At 34.6% G+C, this 27328-nt stretch overlaps 1 protein-coding gene across 1 annotated transcript in view; it reads right to left on the bottom strand.

Annotated features, from left to right (window-relative positions):
- spel1 (DNA mismatch repair protein spel1) overlaps nt 1-27328 on the bottom strand; it is a 54042-nt gene that overhangs the window by 4087 nt on the left and 22627 nt on the right. Inside the window, exons 3-17 of the mRNA XM_071583323.1 lie at nt 20450-20573; nt 19517-19659; nt 19251-19361; nt 18071-18244; nt 16029-16229; nt 14749-15027; nt 13347-13480; nt 11706-11920; nt 10485-10630; nt 9029-9200; nt 7943-8179; nt 6282-6514; nt 4925-5092; nt 4314-4478; nt 1320-1412 (exon numbers count right to left, since the gene is read on the bottom strand). Of these exons, the coding sequence (XP_071439424.1) occupies nt 1320-1412; nt 4314-4478; nt 4925-5092; nt 6282-6514; nt 7943-8179; nt 9029-9200; nt 10485-10630; nt 11706-11920; nt 13347-13480; nt 14749-15027; nt 16029-16229; nt 18071-18244; nt 19251-19361; nt 19517-19659; nt 20450-20573 (2595 nt within the window). The remainder of the gene's footprint in view (nt 1-1319; nt 1413-4313; nt 4479-4924; nt 5093-6281; nt 6515-7942; nt 8180-9028; nt 9201-10484; nt 10631-11705; nt 11921-13346; nt 13481-14748; nt 15028-16028; nt 16230-18070; nt 18245-19250; nt 19362-19516; nt 19660-20449; nt 20574-27328) is intronic.

Genomic DNA, 27328 nt, shown 5'->3' with positions numbered 1-27328 from the left:
TTATTATTGAGCACCTATAAATTAATTATTTAGAGCCTTTCAATGTTGTGGAGATAATTTCTTGGCACATAGACCATTATCACTCAATTATTTTTATTCACTCCATATAAGTACATTTAAATGAGTAAAAAATGTTCTTTCCAGAGTAAATTGAGTCATAAACATCTTTCTTTTGTGTTGAGACAGTAATGTAAGGTACTTATTTATGAATGAATAAAAATTACATAGACTGTTACTCAAAATTATCATAATGCTATCTTGTGTAATAGTCCCCCAGGTAATACTGATAATGTCAAGTTTTCTCCAAATTTTTAAGTCTCAAGATTAACGTATTTTCCCATCGATAATGTGGGTGTTATCTATACAAAAATATACAGATGATGGAAAAGCTGACACTGCACGTTATGTAATGAAAATTTAAAAAATTCAAACATTTATATTCCTATGCACACAGTAATTTAAAGAAGAGTCTTGCAAAAATAAATTAGTCTGGAAGAATGCATCTGATTGCACTCCATTTTATACATATGCTTATGTACATACAGAAGCTATCTATGTACCTTCAAGATAACTTTGAAGCCCGGGGCACACGGTATCCTCATAAATTCATGATAACTACAAAATTCAGGGTATGAGTTATCGATGGAAAAATACAGTACTTTTTCCAAACTGTGATTGAATATTTTATCCTCAGGAAATTCAGCCAAATATTTCATATGATATTTTTACGAATATAGTCTACAAATATGCACAAATAATTTTAAAAACTGTGATTTTTGATTTTGCTTAATAATTATGTTTTTACACAACCATTCCAGAATATAACAGAAGAAATTTTTCTCGTAAAATCAAATAGTAAAGTCAACTTTTATAAACCATAAATTTGTTGAATTTTAGCAGTTAATATATTTCCAAAGACATGGCATGCTAAAGGAAATGACTGAAGTTTTAAGTTTTTTTGACAAAGCATAATGACCCATTTGAAATTATGTAATTGCTACAGTAGGTTCATTCACAACCAACAATAAATTTGGTAAATGCCCAATGTAATATTATTCCAATAATAAATCACAAAAAAGTGTTATAAGCTGTCCCATGAAGCTCATTTCTACTTGTATAAATGCTGCATTCTTCCATAGTTAATAGCTTACTTAACACAGGTTTTTAATGTTAGAAAGTTTTAAAGAGCTATCTGTATTGCTGCACAAAAAAATGCTTGTCAATAATCAACTTATTACTTACTTAACAAATCACAATATTTTGCGGAAAATTTTTTAAAATATAATTTAAAAATTTGCTAATATTTCAAACTAACGAACCTTTTTGCTCTTTCTCCATTCAACATCTGAGCCTTTTTCATCAGAAACTATGACAGCCAAGTCTTCAAGTTCTGCTTGCTTCAGCTTGGCAAACTAAATGAAAAATCGAAAATTGATAAATATATTTTTCAAATTTCAATTTCATACAAGGCAGCCCATGCACCTCAAACACATTAAAACACAGAGCATATGAAAAATGATGCATTCATATACTTGGTTCTACCATTTTTCAGCGATCAAAACACACTAAGCAAGGAAATAAAGTTCCCATGCACTTCATATTCCTCAATGATTACTATTTATCCTTGCTTCATATAGCACTGATCATACTCTCATTAACACAAACTAGTAGAGATGGATAGACCAGGATCTGAGGATGCAGTCAAATCTTATTGAAAGAAATTTAAAACGAAGTCTTTGATAAAATCATTAAGTTGCAAATCCATTTTGTATAGGTTGGCCATGCAATGGCCCTTGTCAACAGGAATATGTCATAGAAGTGCACTATAGTTTCTTCCCCAGCCATTTTTATCTTTCTTATTTTTTATTCAATCATCTTTACTTTCAAAATGATTCAGTTAAAATTCAAGACTCCACTGAGGTGTGCAATTAAGGAGGTTTTACCATGATTGCTAAGGTGCCTCATAGTTCATGCATCAGTGATGTGAGATGACATTAATGCAATACCCATTTTTGCATTATTCTTAATTAGACATGATATTAATATATTCTTTAAGCACTCCGAGCTTCTTATTAATTTCTGGAATATAACACTTGAATAATAGTTAGCTTTGAGGTGTACATTTTTGAAACTATACAATTGCAGCTCACCGTTACAATAATGTTAAAAATATAAAATATACCAATTCAAGTATGAGCTCTTATTTGGGCTAATTAACGCCATTTCATCTTCCAAAGAAACTGCGGGAGATGCCGCAACAGTAACTTTTAATGGAGTCATCTGCTAATGTGCATTTCAATGCAAAAATTTCATCTGTTATACAATTATAAGATACTAATAGTTTTTTGAGAGAGCAACATATACTTCTGTACCATTTACCCATAATTCTTCAGGTGGTGGTCATCCGCTGCCATAAGAGCATGTACAAATTCATGGATTTTCTAAATAAATTTCTATAAAATAGAGCATAGGAAGGCCCTGTCTTATCATTATCAATTAATGAGAGTTACCTTATGAGCACAAATAAAGAGAATTGTAACAAAATGACATATATATGACATCTCAAAACACCATTTTAAGATGTCAAATTAACAGGATAGAAATAATATTGTAGTTGTACAAATGTTTCCATTAAATATGCAAGTGGGTGTTTGGTCTAATGTTAAAAATCAACATCATAATGAGAGATGAATAACGCCTATGATCATTTAACATTCCTTGAATTAACATCAAAATAACACACATGTATTAGATATAATGCAAATTTAGTTATCATAAAAACTGTGACACAGTATCAATTGGCCACAAATGTACTTCAGCGTTAAAAAATTGTAAATATTTTAGACATGCAGCATGCCATATGTGTTGATTATATATTAAGGAGATGATGGATGAAGCAGGAAAACTCTAATATGATTTCAAATCCTTTGGAAGTGTAAGTCAGAATGATATGATCACATCACATACTCATTTCATCTCACGGAACACAAATTACTCAGCTGAGAACTTTGCAGCAGTTTCTTTAGTATCACCACCTGTTATTAATGAATTATTGTTGCTTTTGGACATTTATCATGTAAAATTTTCTTCCTAGCACCTCACAAAACAAGGTGTATGCGTGGTATACGTATTGTGCATGTAGATAATTCAACATCACCCGTAAGATGGATAAAATATACATAAACCCGGCACTTTTTGCTATGGATGCTGTTTTAACTTTTCTCTCACTTTAATTTTCTCCCACATGTGAAATTGATCAAGAAGCATCTCAATACCTACACAGAATAGATAAGTCAAGAGAAAAGTATTTAAAATGTATTTTCACACCTAAATTTTGATTCAAGGGATGACTGCATTTTGACAGTCTATAACAAAGCCAAAGAGGGAGCAATTGTCTTAACATTTATGAATAATCAAATTTTGATTTAGAATTGACTTCATCACTTTTATTCTTTAAATAATTGAAATGGATATCTGCTTGGGAGGCAAAAGGTTTAATACCAATGGAGTCAAAATATTTTTTTAAATATTAAATTTCATTTTCAACTGAAATACCAACTGATAAAATAACAATCAGTATATTTAATTATGCATTTAAAAAAGGTTTCAGATTCAGGATTTGATGAAAAAAGATTTTGATTCAGATTTCACATCCAATTAAATTTTGGATTGATTCATCACTAGGTTTTCTAATTTCTCAGACAGCTGACTCTATGTCACAGTGTTAACCTAATAGAGAAAAACACTTGATAATATGCAATCAAGAATACTTAGTCCATTTGACAGGGTCTTTTCCTACACTCATTGTGCAACAAGATCTGCTACCTCATTTCCCTCATCAGCTAAATGATGCTGATGAGGGAAATGAGGTAGCTAGGGAGGAGGGAAATGAAACATCTAGTCATGAAAATGTACACCTCATTGTGGTACACAGTACCTAAACAAGGCCTTAGTCATTGTGGTACAAGTACCTAAACTTCCTCAGTAAAGCATAACACAAAATATTACATTATTAAAATCATGAAAACAAAATCCAAGCAGTTTTAATATCAGTTGCCAGAAAGATTTTTCAAGCATACTAAAGCAAGCATATGAAAATTAATAAAAAGCCACATTAATTTAAATATAAGGATTAAATAAAACTATAGACCAGCAGAAAATGAAAATAAGTCAAATTAACCAATGCCATAACCTACCATTATCATGCAACAGAAACATTCAAAATATAGCAATGAAATTGAGCTGGGTTAATCAATGCACAACGGCAACCAGAACAGGCAACAACATATGTACAGCTAAAAAATTATAAATACCTCAATAACATGTTCTGGAATTGCAGCTATCTTAGCTACATGAACCCCAAAACTCTGGTCACATACTCCAGGCTTTACTGCATACAAGAGTGTTAAGGTTCCTTCCTTACCATCCTCATCTTCAGTAATATGAGCGGTTACATGCTCATTTACCACAGATGGATACTGCAAAGATTTTTAAAATTTCCTCAGAAGCAAGAAAAGAAGTAAATTCAAGATATGTACAAGCAAAAGGGCTCACTGGAATCACATTCTCTACATGTGCAATTCAGGAAAATAACATGGATCAAAAATAGGAATGTGCCCATTTTTTAATAAGTTCATCAGGCCCAAGTAATAACGCTGAAGATTAAAATCTCACATCTCATAGTCAGTAATTGAACGGATTTGCACATTTTTCATTTGAGTAAATTTCACAAAATGATAAGTTGAGATATCAGCTTATGATTGAGATCTACTGATGGCACATCTCTGAAAGGACTGAAAATATTTTTACCAAGAGGTATGCATCCTGGCACTGTGATGATGAATACTTCCATCAGGACATATTTATCCTTCTTAAATTCATAAATGCAGGTAACGAGGGACATTTCAAATAAACGCTTCCTTACCTTATCAGCTAGCGATGTCAATTCATGGAAATGTGTGGCAAATAAAGTGAAGGCACCCACATCTTTTGCTATGTACTCTGATATAGCCCATGCCAGTCCATAGCCATCATAGGTAGATGTGCCTCGTCCGAGCTCATCAATAAGGATTAAAGTACCAGCAGTAGCCGTCTGAACAAAACAAAAGAAGGTAGCATAAGTAATTAACATAATGCTTTAAACTCAGGCAATTTCCAAAAGCATTTATTTCACATGAGCCGAAGTCAAAAATATTTCATTTTTTATCACTTTTCTCAAAAGAAATAACCCCGAGCTTCATTGTTAATGAATGAATGGTTAATGGATGAAAAGTTGACAGAGTAAGTCAGAGAAATAAGTAAGAAGTAAATCAGAGAGACAGAGTAAGAAAGAGCGACTCAGTAAGCTCTCTTGAGTGCGCATGATTTCACTATGCTTCTTGAGGAGTACCTTATAAACTGTTCCATTTCATCTATTCCTTATGTTAACCTCCTCACCATAAAAAGTACTGCATTACAAAATAAATTTTGTGAAATTCCAAGTTATATGACCCAGTGATTACAGAATTGCAATAATATCTTATGAGAATTTTAAGTTAAATTAGCTCATGTATTCTTAAAGTTACAGCACTTTAGTTTTGTACACAATTTTTGTATCTTAAATATTAATAGTACAGTGCAATTTTCAGTGAATTTTAAATGAAAGTTTACATTTACACTTGAAAGAAATGAATAAAGATCCTGTAATTTCACAGTACCAGTCATCAATTTTGCAAAAAGATATTTCCCCTATTTCTCCACTTCCTCCATTATTCATCATTATCAGCAAGTGTTCTATCCATTTCAGGGGCTAACTTCCATTAATTTCCATGCTGTTCTAGCAGTCTGGTACGTTTATGTCATCCACAATGTTAATGCTAATCCCTAATGTTATTGATCTGCCTCTGTATCCCTGTGAGTTATGTGTGCCCCCCTCCTATTACATTCCAAACTTTGCTGTTGTCAATACTGCCTGTCCATTTTATTTTCAAAATTCTCATTGCACACCATAAAATCAGGCACTGATTTTCTTCTGTATGTTCTTGGTTATTCACCACCCTTTTGTATCCACATTTCTGGTGGATGGTGTACAGGCTATTATCATCGAAGTCCCAGAATATCATTATTACAGGAGTAATTTTCAACTAGCACAGTCCATATTGGAATGCATTAACTATGTTGCACAGGGGCCATCTATACATCCAATTAGAACAAATAAGACCTAAAAACTAAAATAAAACCCTTACAGCAATATATGTATCATTCTTTAAGCAACAGTAAAAATTATGAATAAAAATATTTACCCTGAGAATGGCTGAAGTTTCCAACATCTCAGCCATGAAAGTAGAAATTCCTTTTCCTTGGCAATCCCCAGCTCCAACCCGACACATTATGGCATCTACAACACTGATTTCAGCACTTGAGCATGGGACAAAGGAGCCCACCTGAGCCAGCAAGCATGACAAGCCTACTGTTCTTAAGAATGTGCTCTTTCCTCCCATGTTAGGACCAGTGATGATGTGAAACATACTTTTCCCTTTAATTAGTAAAATATCTTTCATTAGTTTGATATATTGTGAGATTTGCCAAACAAATTTACATCAATAAACATCAACATAGATCATAAAAATCTATACAGAAATAACCAAAAATACATCATACCCATGCACCATAGAAGTTTAACAAAATGAACAAAAATTTAAGAGGAGAAGCATTCATATTCACATAGAATGGCCGACATTTAAAAGGACTTCTTAAAACAATATGCACAAGAAACAAGTTAGTGTGAATGCAAAATCATGAACTGTTCACACTTTTTTTCTTAGAATCATTAAAGAGCCAATAGTTATTATAGTCACCAGCCACAGTCATCAACACAAAGGTTGGTATGATAGGTGAAGGAAGAGCAAAACTAGTACTATGCCCAATGGCATTTGAAATTCACACATCAGAGTAGAAAGGGGGTCATGTCCTTTCCCTGTGACACCTGCAGTTTCCCAGGAAGATCTAGTACCCATAAAATTACAGCTTGGGTGAAGCTGAGGTTGAAGCCCAGAGGCATCCCTGGAATTGAACCCAGGCCCTCTGATCAGTAACCCAGCACTCAATCTATTGGACTATTATGCCCTCAATAGTCATTACATACAGAGTTAATTCAAAGTAATTCAACTAATTATAATAAACTAGGGTACACCAACCACTGGTACTATGCATAAAATAACAGTTTAATCATTTACCATGGTCATTTTGGAAGTAATGAATGTACAAAGCAGGAAATCCTTAAGTTATTTCCACAATATTGCTTCAAAACCATGAATAGTATGAAAGTTTTTAATTTGAAGTCTTAAATCTGGGAAATTTGGACAAAGGAGGACTTAATTTAGGACATTCACTTATTTTTGTATAGATATTGTTGATACAGCAGTGAAATTCTTCCAACATTTAAAAGAAAGTGAGGAAATTTTGTGTCATAGTTGCCAAGCAATTAGGCACTCCACCACAAAATCTTTCACACTGATATACAGGTATAACAGCATTTCAATGCCACAAGATCTTTGAAATCCCTGTCACCACTAAACATATATTCACATGGAGTCTCTCCATTGCAAATTTTTTCACAGGCTCAAATTAATGATAGTGTGTATTAAGGATTAGATAACAATCAATTCCAACATAATTTATCATTACTTGTTGTCTCAAAGGGTATTTCAATGAATAAACACAAAATCCTTTCACAGAGGAGTGAATGAAGTTCCAGTTTTGGTACCAATTTCAAAATTCAATTTAACTGTCAAATAATTTAAAAATAATAAAATTATTCAATCAGTAAACAATTCTACAATAGTTTTTGCCAAAGAATCTGACTGGGTTAGCCATTGAACCACACCAACTTTAGTCGAGATAGTCTCCTCAAATGAACCCTCTTTTTAGAAAATTTAAATGGAAAAACAAATACTTAATTTACCTCTCTCAAATAGGGCATCATTGGGGATGAAGGCAACTGAGTTTGAAGTCTCTAAACAAGGATGCCTAGCTTGCTTAAGATCAATAATTCCATTTTCTGAAGAATCACCAGCAAAGGGATGCATCTTTGGACGAACATAGGGTGTAGGGGCTGCAGCTGCTGTACACGCAAAAGCAACAAGTACGTCCAGTGAAGCAATAAGATCGCCCAGGGACTGAAGAGTATCAGCATAGCCAACTAAAATGAAAAAATGCACTGATCAACCGATGATCTAAAGAATTTGGAACATATTGCATAGAAGTATTGGTAAGACTTATCAGATATTACATTTCATTATAGCAAGAAAGTACTCGAGAATTAAATTAAAATTTATATTTTAAATATTTTCTCATTACTGAAATTCATCAGCTCACAGGCACAAAATGCAAATACATCAGTAAAACCCATAATTTAAAAGGATATTAAGATGATTCTGAGAATAAAACCTATTGCATGTACGCTCAAGCAAAACATAACATTGCCACACCTCTATAGTGCCAAAGGAAATGTCAAATGGTTAGAAGGAATACTCTTAAGAGACAACATGGGAAGGATATTATGCTACATACAACTTAATGATATAATTCTTATGCATATAATATTGGCAACATTGGTGAGGAAATTAATTATAAGAAACAGTGCTAAATATATTCAATTCCTTCAGACTTAATATGATTTTTAAGAGCAATTGAAGTCTCAAAATGAATTTTGAACATAAAAAGCTAGCTTTCATAAAAAGCTAGCTAGATAACAATATAATTTTATAGAAATTAAATATCACATTATTTGATCACTTTACTAATTGTATATGTTTTTAACTAAACTTTTACAGCTGGCAATTCTGATTCTTCATCAGCTGTGTTTAATTTACTTGTGAATGGCTCATAATGGAAAGAAAATGAAAGGTGTCATAGAAAGCAGAGAAGGGAGGCCACATTTTCAAATTAGAGATTACACCCGTGAAAAATGAAGGGAAGTGAACAGCTACATTAAAATTTGCTACACCTAGAACCAAAATCCTTTCTTTCAGAATAACTCTCAACTAACCAGCAATTTTTATAATCTCAACTTCAACCATCTTTTGTTGTTGACCATATTCTTCACGAGCAGCAACATAATCATCATTGGCACGTCGAAGTCTCTCATTTTGGAAACGGACACCTGCTTTATTTGAGTCCAAAATTACATATGCCCTATTGTTGCGCAGAAGTTTTTCATCCTTGAAGAAAGAAAAGCAGCCCTTAGCAAACATTCCTAATAAAACAATGAAATTTGAAAAACTTACACAGTAAAAGATGAAAAAATCCATTTTCAGAAAGAAATTCAAGTAAAAGTGACAACATATATGCATCAAGGTAAGCGCTTACAACTATTTTCAGTGAAATACCAGTAAATGTCCAAGTTGTGACTAAAGAAGTAAACCACCTGGCTTGGTATGAGAGTGGTGAAGAAATTTAATTTTTGTGAACCTGTTTAAAATATTCATATAATTAAGTCAATTTTATTCAGTATGTTCACATATGACATCTGTATTTTCCATAAGGACCCTCCAAAGAAACAGTAAAGGGTCCACTATGGTGAAAGATACTGAAAGATATCTCAGAGTAGTTTAAAGAAGTAGCAGAAGTTTTACATGAAAAAGGCAAGTTGCAAGACTTTCAGTGGCAGGGAAAAGACAATTGAAAAATGATGCCATTTCAATATCTGCCATCAAAATATCACATGCACTATTTCCAATGCTTAGTTCACTGGACAGAGAAAGTTGCAGAATCATATTCATGGTAAGGCCATCATTTTTATATTTTTTACTGAATATTCACATCAAAACATGATTCCTACATAAGTGTAGCACCAAATATTTAACGAAAAATCAGCTCAGCCTTGAGCCTATCATTTTAATGGACAGTAAAAGGAGCATTGAAGTTTTTCTTAACATGTTCACCCTGGCAATACCCATTTAGTGGGACATGCTGTCGTAAGATCCATTTTAGATATCTGAAGGTAGCCATTGGATGGCAAGGCATATTGAAGTGAGTTGGAGAACATTATGAGTAAATTGCAGCAACAAAAAAAATGCTAAAAACGTATCCACTAATTTTAATGAGACATCATTCCAAAGAGCAAACTTACTGGTCCCATTAGGTATTATTTATATTAATAAACTCAATAATTAAATATACTGAAAGCATACATTTAAAATGCAGAAAGTTTCAATACAAATTCTGCTGCAAAATGATTTGAGAATGACTTATTTCTACCCTGAAAACTATAGTTCAGTTACCATTACGCTTTGGTGAAAACAAGGTAATGTCTTTGCCAGGTACTCTGAGGTCATGAGTTCAATTGCCTCATAGATGGGTTTACACCACCACCTAGGCCTTGGGTGTTTGGTTCGATCCATATCTATTATTATTTCAATGCCACAATATAATGAAATGTAGATAATTGGATACATTGCCTCCGTGAATCAATAAATAATCATTATTAAAACAGAGAAACTCACCTTGAGAGTTACCCTAAAGAAGTACCCAAACTGAGAATTTGACTCTAGTTTCAGTCCTTTATTTGGTTCCAAATTCAGATCCCTTGCAGTTCTTCCAATCATGTCCTTCATATCACTCATTAAGTCATCCATCCTTGATCTCAATTCTGTGGTGAAAATCATCAAATAGAAGTTAGAGAAAAATCATGGCAACATTAAATTTGCATATTTTGGTAAAAATTCTAATTCAGCTCTGAAAAGTTTTCATGTTAATGTATGGAATAAATTCTTCCCCACACTTTGATCCAAGATAATCTGGACTTCAAGTGCTATGATAAAGAAGATCTGGCTCTAACTGTGCTCCTAGAAAATTCATACTTTGAAGGGCTAAATAGAGCATAAAGGCACATAAATAGTTTGCATTAATAAGTGAATTATCAATAAAAAGGTTTTGCAAAAATTATACTCAATCCAGATACAATTTCTTACTTACTAGGAAAGAGTTTGGTACCTCACCAAAGTAGCAAACACAAAGTGATACAATGAAGAAACTAATACACATTATTGGACAACTTCGTAAGAATTTTTTTGCAGAATACAATTATATATCTTAGTTTCTCCAATCACATAATTTTTAGTGACTTCATTAATGATCACAAGACACACTTCATTAAATTATGGGCTTGAGGTGGCTAAAAAAATTTTATTCCATTTATCTCAATTTTCTCATCTTCCCAGACAACTGGCAACCAATTCAAAGAAACTGTTGACTATGCCGTAACAGTAATTTAATGGAGTCATCCATTAATGTGCATTACAATACAACAATTTCAAAGCATAAAAATTACCACGGACCAGGATCCCAGTTAAGGCAAAATATTTTTACACTTTGAAATTGTTGCACAACTGGCAACTATATATTTTATGACTTTTTGAGCGTCAAAATTTTCACCAACTTAACTCGTTGGATGATATCGTTTTCATTAGTTTTTATCCCCCTAATGAAGGCAATAAAGATCTTCCAAAGAGAGTGGGAACAATTACAAGTTAAGCAAAATCATTATTGTACATTATAATTTGCATTTTCTTCTCCAATGATATGAAAATGCTTGAAGAACTTGAATCAGGAAATCTCAACATCTATCACAATTTATAGTACTTATCTTCTCATTTTATTTCTTATTATTATTATTCAAACATGCAAGTCAGAAATTTCTATTTTAATCAAAAACTATTTCCCACCTTGAAGTCCTTCATCAAATTCTGGCTTGACCATGATGTCACCTTCTTCAGCCTTTTGTAAATCAATTGTTGATTCCACCATTTCTTGAAATCTTTGCATTAGATCAAGCAATTCACCCAGAGGAGTTCCATACATTGTCTTAAGAGTAAACGAGTCAGATTCATCTTCAATGGCTTCTTTTAACTGAGGCAAGCGAATCAAGGACTGGTATATTCTGCCAATATAATGAACACAAAATTAAATTACTGATTTAAGTACCATTATTAACTTTATTATTTAAATAATAAATTGAGACGGGCAACAAATAAAGCAACAGAAGCATGGTGGAAGACACATTGTGAGGATATGGAAAGTTTGCAGAGGAAGGATAAAATTGGTGCACTATACAGCAATGTTAAATCACAATCGGGAAGTAAGAAGGGAAGATCTGTGCTAACAGTTGGAGATAAGTCGGGTAAGATAATAGTTGACATAGAAAAGATCCAAGAGAGATGGAAGGAATATATAGAGGAACTGTATGGTAAAGAACCTAGGCCAACAAATTTTGACAGAGAAGGAGCATGACGTAGAGGAAGATAGCTTAGGTCCAGGCATACTTGACTATGAGATAGAAAGGGATAGAAATTGAAATCAGAAAATAGAGCAGGTAGAACAGTTTACGCATCTCAGAAGTGTTTTGGACCAACAGAGCCAAAGTAGTAGGGATGTTAGGAGAAAAATTACTATAGGCTAAGAGGCTTTCACAAGCAGGAGTGAGTTGATAACAGGGACATTCAGTAAGGATGTTAAGAAAAGGCTAGTCAAAACTTTGATATGAAGCGCAGTTATGTACTCACTGAAGCAGGAGGATAGACACAGATTGGAGGTTTTTGAAATGTGGGTGTGGAGAAGGTAAAATGGACTGAAAAGAAAACAAAGGAGGAAGTTCTAGGTATAGTGGGAGAGGAGAGGGGATGGTTAGGAGAAATTCTAAGGAGACAGGAAAAACGGATGAAGGGCACATTGATCGACAGTGGACGACTGTAAAAGAGGGGAGAATATTAGGTAAATGACGAAAGGGCAGGAACAGGATAGGGAAGTTGGACGGGATGAAGGGAAGTATACAGAGATGAAGAAAATGCAACAATTTCAGTGTAAAAATCATTCCGGCATTCAAACCCGATACCTCTATGTCCAGCCTAGTGCTTAAGCCAATTAAGCTATCGAGGCATCCTCTTAAACTCTGAAATTTTCTTCCCACTCAGCCGGACATCAAGGGATCCAGGTTCATATACCGGTCAAGGCGAATGATTTTTACACTCTGAAATTGTTGCATTGAAAAGCATATTAGCGCATGACTCCATGTAAAGCTGCAGGAGATGCAGCACCACTGGTGCTGCATCTCCCGCAGTTTCTTGGAGATGAAGGTCTCGATGTGGAGTAGGTTACTGGATTGTGTATTGTTAAGAGTCACAAAATATTTATTTGGTAGTTTTGTCCATCCAAAATCTACCTTAACCAGTAGATTACTTAATAATAATAATAAAAATTAACTTAATTGCTGAAATTTAATGATAAAAAATTTTGATAGAGGCAAACACATGCTCAGAGTTGATCTGTAAGTGCAGTTTAGTCATTGACAGGAATTCTTAAGGGTTTACCTGTAACAATCTTGGAGCGTGGCTTTTTCACGCCTAAATTTTCTAGCTAGAGCAGCAAAATCAGGTACTCGACGCAAATGTACTTCAGACATGGCTCGCCGCAAGGTAGCACCATTCTCTCCACCAACCAGTGCCTTCAACAAGTATAAATTTATGCCAGGTAAATTAACATTTATAAAACACAAGAAAACTTTTAATCATGAAAAGTTGACATAATGTCCTCATGTGATTGTATTAACATAAGCTTAACTAAATCACCATGCATGAAGATTCAACTACCCGTCAGACATCAAACACAAGTAAATTACTAGTATTTGACATCTGACGGTTAGTTGAATTTTCATTCATAGTGATCCAGTTAAGCTTATGTTATTACAATCATATGAGCAATTCCCCAAATAAAACTACATACTTTCACTGCAATAATAGGTGGTGAATTTTAATTCAGCTTGAGTAAAAATAATTACATGATATGAAGCCTGTTCTACTTTCAAATAAGTAAAAATATGGCAATCCAGGATGTAATGCAGTATTTTACTGCTTATTGCATTAGCAGTAGAAAATTCACAGGAAAAGCTGTGTAATTGATGGTAATTAGTTTCCTAACAGAAAAAAAATTAATGAATTAAATAACTAATGAAGAGTTTCTACAATAATTTTTGGAAAAACAACTAATTCTGTGGAAAACTTTTAAAAGGGCCTGTTTTATTGGGCATATTTAAAGTTGTGAAAGCTCACTTAGGACAGTTATAGAATGGAAAGATCCACAATGGATTCTTTATATGATTGATTAGAAATTTTGGAATGATTCCTTTAATCAATATTTAACGTGGGTGAGTAGAAAATATTTGTAACATTGGTTAAAATGTATGATTATTCCATTATTTCATAATGAATAGTAGTCAGTTTTGTGAAAATGCTTCATAAAAAAGTATTAGAAGAATCACAACATTTGTCATGTAATATTGTGTCCACTTCCCCAGGTCTCTGATCTGTCGAATATGAAATTTCCATCAAGTAGGAGACCTGGTCACCACAGATGGAGAAAGGAAAGTGAAACAAAAGTTAAGATGGAGACAATGAATTACAAGAAGAGAAGAAATTGAAGGGGTAGGAATAGAGAAGAGGGTAAATGGCAGGTAAAACACAGAATTAGCTCCATGTCACATACTCCAAAACAACAATAGCATAAACACTTCTTGCTAAAAAATAAACTCGCCATTTGTAGGTCTCTATTTATTGTTCATTACATATTCATATCAATTAAACAGTGAATTAATTCATGAGCATACATTCATAAAACTACCAAGTCACAAATGGCTTGAGAGAATAAAGCAACTGATACCTTACAAACACCCCTACCCTGGATTAGTTCAAAATAAAACAGGTTATCTTCTCTTACCTCAACAACATCATGCCTTTGTGATATGTGGTTCAAATCTTTCAATGGCTGGGAAAGCCAGCATCTTAGCAGTCGATGTCCAGCTGGTGTGCGAATCCACCGCGAAAAGAGTGAATACAAATTATCTGATGTTGAAGTGGCAGCAGAGTGATTTTGTAAAGAGTTAGTCGAGGGAAATACTTGGAGAGCTCTTGTAGCTGCAAAATCCAGGCGGACAAATTGTGAAGAATCAAAAGTGGATATAGTGAACTGCCCCATGTTGCGCTCATCTGTAAGTAGCTATAGGGATGGAAAATCATTAGAAATACAAGTTGTAAGGAAATAAAAATAGTACATATTTATAATAACATTATTTATCATGTACAGGAGTGAAATATTATGATTACAGACTATTTATTGACTTTCTAACATACATAAAAATGGATAATTACACATTATCTCAATAAAATTATCTCTCAGTGATTCCACAGGTAGGAATTAGATATTTGTGCAGGTGAAATGGTAAAACATATAAAGCCTTTTCAGCAGTGTAAATGTCTGAATGCTACATTAAATTACACCAGGGGACAATTTTGTCTGGTAAACACTAAATATGACTTCATATTGAAACTGGTTGAAATCAATACTTTGGAATTAATAAAATTAAACATAATTTATTACCATAAATATGGTATTAAATTACTGTTTCTGTATCCCACCCACAAACAGACTACTTTGAGGCATTATTTAATTTGAAAATGGCAAAAAATAACAATTAAACATCTCATCACTTAGGTACGACACACAGTCCAATGTGCATAATTTATGAACTTATTCTTGAAAACAAACCTTAATTCTTAAAATAAAGGTGGCACTTCAAATAAATCATTTCGATTTCAAAATTGCAATGCCTTAAATTAGTGGTATTTATTAATAAATGATCTCATCTATAATTAATTTGTATTCAAAGGAATAATAGTATAATGATAAACAAATCACCATTACTGGCTGTTAACATTTGCAACAAAATGATATAGCTAGCTCCCTAAGTCCTATGGTTTTGGCTATTTGAGAATTATGCCCATTGCCAATCAAGATTGCTTTTTAATTCCATAGATCCTGATGGCATACATTACAGCTACATATTGAACCTGAGCTTAAAAGATGCTAAAGCTGCCATGACTTATATCATTTCAGTAAACCATTTGGAATTTGTGATTAAATTAAGGTTTCACAAATGAAATACAATGATAAAAATGCATTAAGCACAATAAAATCTTAAATACTACTAGCAAGTATACCTCAAGATATTTAATGGCTGCATTTAAGGAACTCATAGCCAGGACTAGATTTAATTGGGGCAAAGTAGCTGCATCTTCCTTCTGCTCCTCTTCAAAGTGTAACAGCTTGGTGAGATCTTTGATTAATGATTCTTTGGAATTATCAACAGCAAAATCTGTCCGCTTTCTCTCTGTCAGCACAACATTATTCCTTTCCAAAATCTGTAAAAAAAAAAACAATTACGAGCATCAAATTTTTACAGAGCTAGAATTTCACATCAGACAAAAAAACTTTTATCTCCGGTAAACTGCAGGTAAAGATTTTGGTTGGACACACAAGCTGCCAAACAGTACGACAATAATTTCCTTGCCTCTCCTTACAAAGCATAATCCAATATCCTACATTATAATACATCTTGTCCACTCTGAACACTTTATTCCTCCCTTCATTCCGTCGATATCCCTACGCCTCTTCTTCATTTGTCTAACATTCTCCCCTCTATCACAGTTTTTAACATTACCACTGCCAATCAAAACCAGTCGCATCCATCTTTCCTGCCTCCTTTGGATACCAAAAATATAAGCACAATACTACATCTAAATATAAAATCTACAAATTAACGAAAATATACATTTATGGAAATACCTAGGGATTCCATTCCATCATTAGAGAGTAATGACAAGACACCATGCAATAATTGATTTAATTGACCAAATCATTAAATTCCAGCTTTTGAGTTAATTTTCAATCCCAAGCACAATCATGTACACAGTAGTCTCTATAATAATGCATACGATTTATGCATTCAAAGAACTCTATAAGTGAGACACTTACAGAGAAGCCAAAAATTTGTAATTTTCATGGAAACTTTATTCCTATATATTGACTAAGGGAAAAAATACCAAGAAAGAGGCCCAAGGTCAAACCATTAAAATATTTCCTTTCCTATAATTAGGAGAAGTATCAGAAAAAGCAAAATTTCAAGTGTATACAATACCATTATCTTTGAATTGCTTACATTTGGAAGAAGGGTTACAGGTCTCCGACTGCACAATACCCTGAAATCAACCGCAAGGGCATATGGCAGGGGTTGCCAGGGCACCGGCCTCATATCCACAAATATTGTTCATTTGAACATTCATTTTCTCATCCATGCAATATCTAGCACGATTACATGCATACATCATACAATAATTGATTTAATTGACCAAGTCATCAAATTCCAGCTTTTTATGTAAGCATATTTAAGTAACCAGGTTGGACTTTAGTACAATTGCACATCATGTGAAGACCTGAATCTGCTGGTAAATTTGATTATCCCTCTTACTTTCTCCTGCTGATCGAATCCAGCACTAATTTGGAGCTGTACTATTTCTCTCAATGTCACAAGAAAACTCCTGTATCCTGTACCTTTCTTAAAGTCCTGCCTGCTCTTTTCATAAATCATAGGAGTTCCCATTCTAATTCCTTTAACATACCCATTACACCTACTTTCTTCTCAGTGCAATCCAGCAGATTTCCTATGAACAAATTCCTTTAGTTTCCCTCATGAATCCAAAATAATTGCCTTGCATTCCAAATGCAATCAAATAATACATGATACAATATCAAAACTAAGTAGTTGGTCCAGCACATAAGATGCTCATCTACCGAAGAAATAAATTATCTTTATGACTGCAGTAATTTTATTAAAATTTTGAGGTGCTCATAAGTGAGAATGGTATGGATAATTGAGAGTTTACTATACTTCTAAATAGATTATTACATTGGTCATATATATTCACAAAACAAAATACTATGCTATTCAATGATTTGCACCCTTTTCGATCCCCTGCTAGTATGGAAGCCCCAAGCTAGTAAGTTTTCCCCACACCAAAAATACTACCAATTCCAATGATTTAATTCCCTGCAGACCATATAAGCATGGGTCCCAAAGGTTTAACTAGCCTATGGCTCTGACAGATATATTATTTCCTATATATACCACTGAAACAAAATATGGTAACTTTGTCGGTTGCTTATTCTGATCCAATACAACTCCAATGGCCTAAAAAGGATTTACCTTCTTTATGATTCCATAGTCATTTCCAGCATCTCCAACTCCAGTGGGAAGCAAACATTCTTTAGGACCAAGCTGCACAAGTACCGATTCCAGGGTGGAGAAAACATCATTGTCAATAAATTCGGCAACTGTAATTTTTCTTTGACCTGCATTTATACAGGCTACTCCGACCACCTAAATACAGAAAAATATATTTCTATTATGTGCCATATGATAAGTAAGAAAAAAAGGACATGAAGTACAGGAGTTTTTTGCTGGTATACTCTTGCTCCCATGGTTATATTGCAGAGGGTTCTGGGAGCACAAGCAGCCTACTGCCCGCCATTGTGTGTACACATTACTAACATGAACTAATGCCTTGAACAAGCTTATTTACATAAAAACTAATGGGAAATCTAAAAACATCACTGCATCAAATTATAAAGCCATTTCAAATTGACTAAATGTACATTAAAAGTGAATTAAATGTAATAATTAATCAAAGTCGTGAACTCTTAAATAAATAACATCGTGTTTTTTCTGGAACACACACCATGCCATATGATGAAAACAAGCTTGGCAGCTAGATTTTCATTCAACTTAAGTATATCTAACTGAGGTGCATAATATCCAACTGAAGCTTAAATAAAGTTACTGGACTGACATACCTTTCAACAGCAATAAAAAATAAATTTTAAATATATGTACCATCATTGGGAATGAAGTCAATTAACCAGTTTCTACTTAGAAATTCAAAGTAACCTGATTCTGAAATTTTCAATTATGGATGTTCATTTTTTTCTAAAAGCAGGAAGTTTTCATTTTGCATTAAGCTAATTTAAAATTTATACTAACCTAGGCAAGTTAATTCTTCTCAGTCAAAAATTTTAGACTGATCAAAGCCAGTCTTGAAAGAATCATTGTGAATAAAGTAATGTTTTCCAAGGTCAAGCATTATTTCCATGAACTCATACAGACTTCAGTAAAGACTTTATTAAGAATGTTTAATTTTGAGTTGGCTGTTAAGTATTGTAATCCAGGGCCAGCTTAAAGAGTTAAGCAAAATGCACACATCCAATAATAAAATGTTATTGTTCTTTGTGGTATATTCAAGCAAGCATCATAAAAGAAAGATTAAGGAATCTAATGTCTAGAAGCATCTAGGAAGTAAAAAGGTTTTAATCCTAAATATTGAACTTACCTTATTTTTACCATCCACTCCAAGTTTCAATCCCAAAACAGAACTTCCCAGAGCAACATCTGCATTGTTGAAAAGCAAGTCTTCAAAATCTGACAAGTTTCCCGGTGATGCCTAAATGAAATAAATTTATGAGATGCCTAATTTACAAGGGATTTTCCAATAACAATATTTTCTCAATTTAAAAACAGAAAACAACTGTAGCACTTTGAATCTTCCTTGCTTTAATTAAAACACCAATATCTGAAAACAATATCAGGAAAAATCACCTTCAATTCAATACGCCAGTCATTTGAGGTTTTCCCGCCACCAGAATACACCTCCACACGATATTGCTTGACCAATAATAATTCACGGATGAAATGCTCAAAATGTACACGGCCCAGTGCAAGGGATTCAATCTTGTTCTTTGCTGAAATGAAACATGAAAACAGACACTGAGGATAATTTACCTCTGAATAAGATAATATGTATTTACTTGGTGAAACCTCTCAAAAGAATAACACTAGCTATATGAAGAATTTATAAACTGGATATTTATAAACTCACATTCCAGGTACTGCAGCCAGCGAGCCCAAAGTTAGTAATAAATATTATAGCATGATTTCTACAATATTCTTTTTTTGACAATGGATAACTTTTAAGAGGTCACATATATGCCAATTCAAATCAATGGAAGCAGAATTGACAGCATGCTAGACTTGGCAGCTCCTAGGCTGTACTAAATGAGAATGCAATCAAAGAAAAGCTATTGGCCGATTCTTCACATTCCACTCTTCCTTATGCTCATGTACTGTCAGCATAAGCTCCCCATACATTCACTTTAAGCTGCAATATGCCCTCTCAACAAACAAACCAATCTGTATCTAACAACTGCATTGTAATAAATGTGTTGCTAGTCATATATACGACAGTTATCAACCCGAAGGTCAGTTTGATAGGTCATGGTAAAGCTCACCTAGTGCTAAGCCCAATGGCAACTGAAATTCACACATTAGGACAGGGGGAAGCAAGCCTTTCCCTGTGCCACCTATGGTTTCCCAGGAAGACCTGGTACCCAAAAAATTACACAGCTTGGGTGAAGCTGAGGGTGTCCAGAGGCATCACACAGAATCGAGCCTGGGCCCTCTGCTAATTAGTACAGCAACCTAACCACTGAACTACTATGTCCCCCATTACTCATATAACGTAAATAAATTTACCTGGCCCAATGTACTTCACCACGGCAGTTGTCTTAAAAACCTCTTTAGCGGTAAACACAGCATCTGAACCATGAACAGAATAATATTCTGTTCTGTTGAATAAGCGTATAGTTGTTGCAGGTTTCTAATTAGAAGAAAAAAACTCATTAAATATCATGTCCAAAGAAAGCAACCACAAAAATTGCAATTTGATGTAGAAATAATGTGATAAATAGAAGAAAATGGAATCAGACTAAAATTACCACTATTTTCAATTCATCCTCTTCATATTTTCACTAGCTGAACAAAACGTCAAAATACGTAGACTCCAGAAGAAGGAAACAAAACTAAAACTCTAAATATGCAAAAAGGTTTTTTGTGCTAATTTCTTCATGGAAGGCATAAATTTATATCTGTCGAATTTAAGATATTGAATTTATGATGAACAGTATTAGTACCAGTGCAGGTCTCTAAATACAAGAGTCAAAAAAGTTAAGATACTGCAATTAAATTAATACATTGGAACCTTGCTTAACGAGTACCTCACATAGCGAGTAATTCGCAAGAGCAAAAATATTTTTTTAATGAATCATTTAACAAGAGATTTTTCAAATAATAAGTGACAAGGAGAAAGAGATTCCTGGAATAATTGCACCTTGTGGCTTCAGTTAGTATTTAGTACTTGTTCAGCTAGTATCTGAGGATCATTAGTGATCACATATTTTTCCAAATTTGTGCAAAGGCATATTATTTGCGACGTTTTTGTGCAAAGTTTAATCTTATGAATAGTTTTAAAAGGTCCCCAAAGAGAATCCATAAGAGAATAAACAATAATTGTAGAAATAATATGTAAAATTATAGAAAAGTAAAAGCAAAATCTGAGCACACTGCTTATATGCATCTAGCATGCATATAATCAGCCAACATCAATAATTTGCATTATTTTTAAGGGGCAAGAATATCTATGCAATGGTGACATATTTTCAATGATATTGAAAGGTTGATTCTCTTATGAATTATGAAAAGCCACTGCTAGGCAACGCTATTGGTGTGAACACCATTTGTTATATGGCAAAAAAGATTTTTGCTAACCTCTTTAAGAAGATGCTAGGATCATTAATGGCCGAAAAAAAGTATTTAAGGGAAGGTATAAGTATTTAAAAGGTAAAAGTATTTAAAGGAAGCAATCTCATTATCTCATGCTGCTTTTTTGTGCCAATGCAACCGGAGATTTGAAAATTAAATCCCTGATTGTTTACCATTCAGAAACTGCACGAGCCTTCAAGGTGGCAAGTCCAGAAGAGCAGGCCAAATGCCATGTGGAGATAATGGGAAACTGTTGCATTGTGCATTGAGAAGCATCACCCTGCAGTGGCAGTAGCTATGTAAACTAAAAATTTAGTTAATGATAATGTTGAGTAGCATTTCCACAACATTTTGAAGCTTCAGCAAAAACAAATGTCTCTAGACAGCATTTATGCACAAAGAATTAGAAATATACCATAAATAATTAACTAATTAGTCCGATTATTTTTTGTTTTCTGCAAATCGAATTCACCTTTCAGGTTGGCTTATTCCACGATAGAAGATAAGATCATTCACGATCCTAAACAAGGATTAGATAATTTTCTTTGAATAAAGCTTGTACACATTTTTTTCAGCATTAAACGAACTATCGTATTTCTCACAGACAAATTCCAAGAAACTGCGGGAGATGCCGCGATAGTAACATTTAACGGAGTCATCCGCTAAATGTACATTATAATACAGCAATTTCTAAGTGTAAAAAGCATTCGCCTTGACCAGGATCCTCGTCAAAGCATTGAATTTTAAATCAATCTACAACGGAAAAATGTATTCGCTTAATGAGTGTTTCGCTTTACGGGAGACTCCGGAACGAATTGTGTGGGGATCGGGATGGTGAGGTGGCTAACGTACTGGCTTCTCACCCAGAAGGCCCAGGTTTGAACTCCGGAGCCGGCAGATATTTTTCAGTGGTATCCCTATCCCTACTTGAGGTTCTTTGTGGAGAGCACTCTGAGTGAGTACGTCCGTCGGATGGGACGTTAATTGGCGCCTTTCGTTAAGAGTAGGATGATGCCGACGCCGTTTTTCTCTACACCCTTCATCCTTTCCTGTCCATCTCTAATGGCGCAAGTGACCTCAACTGTCGGTCGCCTCCCCAAAAACTACTGCTAAGAATTGTGCTCGTTGTGCGCGGTTCCATTGTGCAACGCCATCTACTCCCCATCCAAAGCAATTAGTATCAGTCAAATGTATTACCAGGCAACTAACAGTGCCGAGATGCACCATATAAATATGCCATTCTCATTTTAGTTAAATATCAGGACTGATTCGAAAAGTGGAAACACTGTTAGGATAAGTGTATACGTTGGCGAGGAGACTACATTAAAGGAGACCCTGGCCAACAATTTGTTATTGAAGTGTTTTTTGTAATAAAACGTTCGGGAACTTTTTGAAAAGGACCTCGTACAGGATTATGCAAATACTCAAAAGCCTTCAACTGCTGAGTTACGGTCCTTATTTCTTCCACTTAAAGCGTGAAATGCATGGAAGATCGTCAATGAAATTATCCTACCTGAACCGAGAAATGGCCCGTTAGCATGACAAATACGCAGATATTAAGCAGCAATCGTAAAACTATGAAGGCCCGTGACCTCGTTTCTATGTGAGTAAACCTTGAAGGTCTAAAAGAATGCCTACTTCGCTTTGAGATGCCAAGGGCGTGCACGTCTATTGTTGTTTGTACTCGTTCGGTGATCCGCCGCAATCATAAAATGTTTACTTTACATCTTTGCCATACTATAAAACTGCAAAATCCCTTTGCCAAAAGAGCAGATATCCCTTTTGAAAAATTCTACAATGAGAAGAGATTAAAAGAGACGTATCAAATTGTGTTCCCGGCAAATTTATTGGTCACTACAAAAAATACTTGCATTCGAATGCCCACATAAGCCGAAAGGCCCCGAATACCTCGTTCTTAAGAATAAATTGGATTTATACTATGATAATGGAGTTTAACGGATGAACAGATTCTTAAAGGAAAAACAATTACATTACTATTAACGTATATTCAAAACATATGCTGCCGCAGAAATCCTAGAAGCCAGAGATGTGCGACATTTTATGAATTCGGTGAAACAACCCTGCCGATGAAGGAAAACGATTGTAAATATCCTGATTCATTGGATGGTATCTTCGGCAAAAAATGATTCATCATCACGACCATCTTACACCCTTGCGATTAGCTTGTAATTATTCCATTTTCATGTCTCTAGCAACTTGTATCATATCTTGTACTGTGGATCTTGCAAATCACCAAAAGGCGTGTTGTGGGGAAAGAAGTTTGAAGGGCAGATATTTGCTTTTCTGACTTGTTGGTAAAGAAAGATCTGTGGCGAGGTATTAACATACACGTGAACGGCGCGGCGCCTTCATCCTTCTACTTTACCTTATTGTGAATAATGCTCAGAGGAAAACATTGAAATTTATTAGTTATAGAGGCTACTCCTATTACATCCGAGTGATTTAATCTACCGGCAATATGTGAGCATAGGCATCATTAGGTTTGGTCCAACGGATGTAATGAACCTCGCCTGGGTTCCTCGAGAATGTCATAACACCGAGTTTCCCTAATTTTGTGACACTCCGACGGTGCGCGGACACATGAAAGACACCCAGATTACGGGTTTCTGCTAACAACGAGCTCTCTGCCAGTGTTAATTCGTGCTAACACCACCACATATCTTCAAGATTCGATAACGTATTCGATGAATCTTAAAAACCTTTTTCCAGAAAATGTTGCGTACAGTCGCGAGATACCGTGCTGTGCAAACCTCACTCTGTACCGGATTACAAAGTTCCTAAAGTATCGGTAGCAATTTTTTTCTTGACGTGCGCGTTAAGTGCTGAATTCAGACTCTCGGTTATGTGTGCTCATGATCGCAGATCGTATTGACAGTGATAAGATGGCAGTGCAGACCACTATCAACGAAAATTTGACGATGCCAAAGATCTGCACTAAACTCGTCGGTCTTGAGCGCTTGAGTGTCCAAGGTAACCGACTACCTGACGATAAACGCCATCGCGACGATTCCCCAACTCCGTAACAGTCCCGACTTGGCACCAGCAGACTATTTCCTATTCCCTTAAGCGAAATCCTCCCTCAAAGGCACCACACTGGGACCCTAAGTGCCGTCAAAGAAGTTTGCACCCGTCCCCTTTAGAACCTTTCGGAATCCGCCGACGCGAGTCTTCGAATCGTGGAAAACCCGCTGGCGATAGTGTGTTGGCACTGAAGCGATGTATTTTGAAGAATTTTGTGGCAATTTCTGAAACATATATATTTTTCCGAAACTTTTTATACAAACCATGTCATTCTTTTACGATGGAAGGCTCTCAGAAGAGAACTGAGTAAGCAGAAAAGAGATAAGGAAGAGAAACACAAAATTACTACCAGAAAAATGCCGTCCAACAAGATGTTTTAGTTAAATTAAAATATTATTATTAAAACCTTTTGTGCGGAGGTAGGTTTTGCGCGATCCCTAAAAAAGGCATTCTTGAAGACTCCAAATGAAGCTGTAAGTGTGACAAACAACTTTTCTGAGCATAATTGCCTTTGGCGGTTTTTAATAATTAACTATCGCATATCTTCCGATATCGCAGTTTTTGCAAGTCTTTATACTCCATCAACTCTCAACCAACCATTTCCTCTTAGAGCCTCTCAATATCTGATCCATTCACTCTCCCTATTTTCGCTAAAATGCCTCCAGTTACTTCCTGCACCCACCCGAAGTATTCCTTTTACCTTCCTCTCAAATTTGCCTATTTCAATTATCCTGCATATCAACGTCTCTAAACGCGACTGATAATCTCTGTATTAAAATCTTGATCAATCCCTTCTTTGCGTCTCTACTAATAATCCGGGATATCAATTTCTTCCTTTCTGAAATATATTATGCCATCCCAAATATTCTTCCAGCGTTTTTAATGCAATAATCAGTTTTCATAATAATGTAGCCCAAATATCACGTCACAAATCCGATTTCGTCAAAAAAATACTGCAACTAAATCATTGCGAACATTATTCCGACCTCTCGGCAACCTCATTATTTTCCCTTTCCTGTGATTTCCTTTCACCTCGGAAACGTTTGATCCAAAAGGAATGTGTCAAGTCATAGTAAATTGAGAAAGCAATAAACAAGACATGCTAATGAATAACGTAAAAGTAGGAAAGCAGATAAATGAAGAAAGGATTAAGCCCTACATAACTTAACGGCGGCATTCTCTTAATACTTTCAATTAGCATAGAATATAACTCTCGGAAACTAAGATTCAAGGACAAAAGGTATTCCCCGTTGAGATAAGATTTGAGCTGTCTGGGAGATTACATTGTTAAGTTCATTAAATTTTCCAAAAAATTGTGACACTAGCGGAAGTGGTATCGTCTGGAGGTGGCTTTGTGTCGGTTACCTACATCTTGACGTTTGTTAAGGCTACGCAAACCCAGTATGAGGATTACTACATTTTGGGATCACTATAATAGCAGCACGTTAGAATCTTCTTTCTCATTATTTTGTTACGTGTATTACGCGTCGGGGTAGGTTGAGAACAGTTCCTAAAGTGTTCACTCATTCGTAGACTTGGAAACGACTTCTGGGCCTCATAGAAACCTTCAATGCCACACTACTTCTTTCTCAAGTTCCTCATGAACTAACTCCCATTTTCAAGTCAAAAAAGGCAATTCTCCGTCGCTTCTTCCAGTTACTCAATGATCACTAATATCTTAGATTTCACATCATATTTTTGCACTGCTCTGTTTCCTCTGCTTTATTTGATCCATACACTGATTAGGTGAATAACTCTGTATATTACGGAAAGGTAACTGATTTTTACCGGAAGGTATACGCCCTTCAGGCATTCAAATTGCCAAATTCTCCGCCGTATATTTTTCCGAGACCAAATGTACATTTGCCCTAACACCAGAAGTCTCCAATTATTGGAATTTTCAATCTAAATTCGATGCAAAGCCCAAAAAACTTAACAATTAATAGGATTCGTACAAGTAACCGAGAATTTACAACATGTAAAATTAATCTGCTCTTCTACATTATTGGATTTCATTTTCTGGCGATATTAAAGTTATTCTCGCTCTCCTATGCCGAAAAAGGTTAAAACATGATAATAAACTTGGTCCTTTACGTCAGAATGTTACAAATGAATCATTAAAATTGCACAAAAGATTAAGATACAAAGCAACTTTCCACATTCTGTAATTGAAACCTACCGCCAAAACTAAACCGAAATTAATGAGATTCAAGCTTGGGGGGAGAAGGGAACTTCAAATCCTCGTAAGGCGCCTCAAACACAGAGGAAATGGGTTAGGTTATCTTTTCTCTGATAACCATTTCCTGCTTCACAAGGGGAAAATCTCTCTTTTCCTACATCCCCGGCTTCGCCATAAAGAGAGATAAATTGTGTTTTAAAGGATACCCATCAACAAAACGAAATTAATTGCCTTAGTGATGATTTCTAAACAAGCGCAACACTTGATACTATCTTGTAGAAAAGTATTCATAAATTGACGAATTAAAAATAGCAAAATCTGATAAACTTTTAACAATTAGATACATATTTATTGCTCACTAAAAATTTTACTGCCCAACGCAATAATAACTGCAATAAAAAAGAGTGAAAATCACTTATCTATTTTCAAAATATAATTTTTCAGAGAAATTAAAAAATCTACTTCACTTTTTATTTGGCACTTCATACACCTTTCAAATGTCATACAAGAGTCATTTCTTACCAATTATGCCATTCTTTTGTCTCTATAATCTATTTATTTATTACTCGACTTCAAGGCTATGGCCATTGGGA

This window comes from Hetaerina americana, unplaced genomic scaffold, assembly GCF_022747635.1.
Source record: "Hetaerina americana unplaced genomic scaffold, ioHetAmer1.1.p SCAF_1, whole genome shotgun sequence".
Lineage (NCBI taxonomy): Eukaryota > Metazoa > Arthropoda > Insecta > Odonata > Calopterygidae > Hetaerina > Hetaerina americana.
The sequence above is the reverse complement of the archived record's forward strand: the minus strand, read 5'-3'. Positions and strand labels throughout refer to the sequence as shown.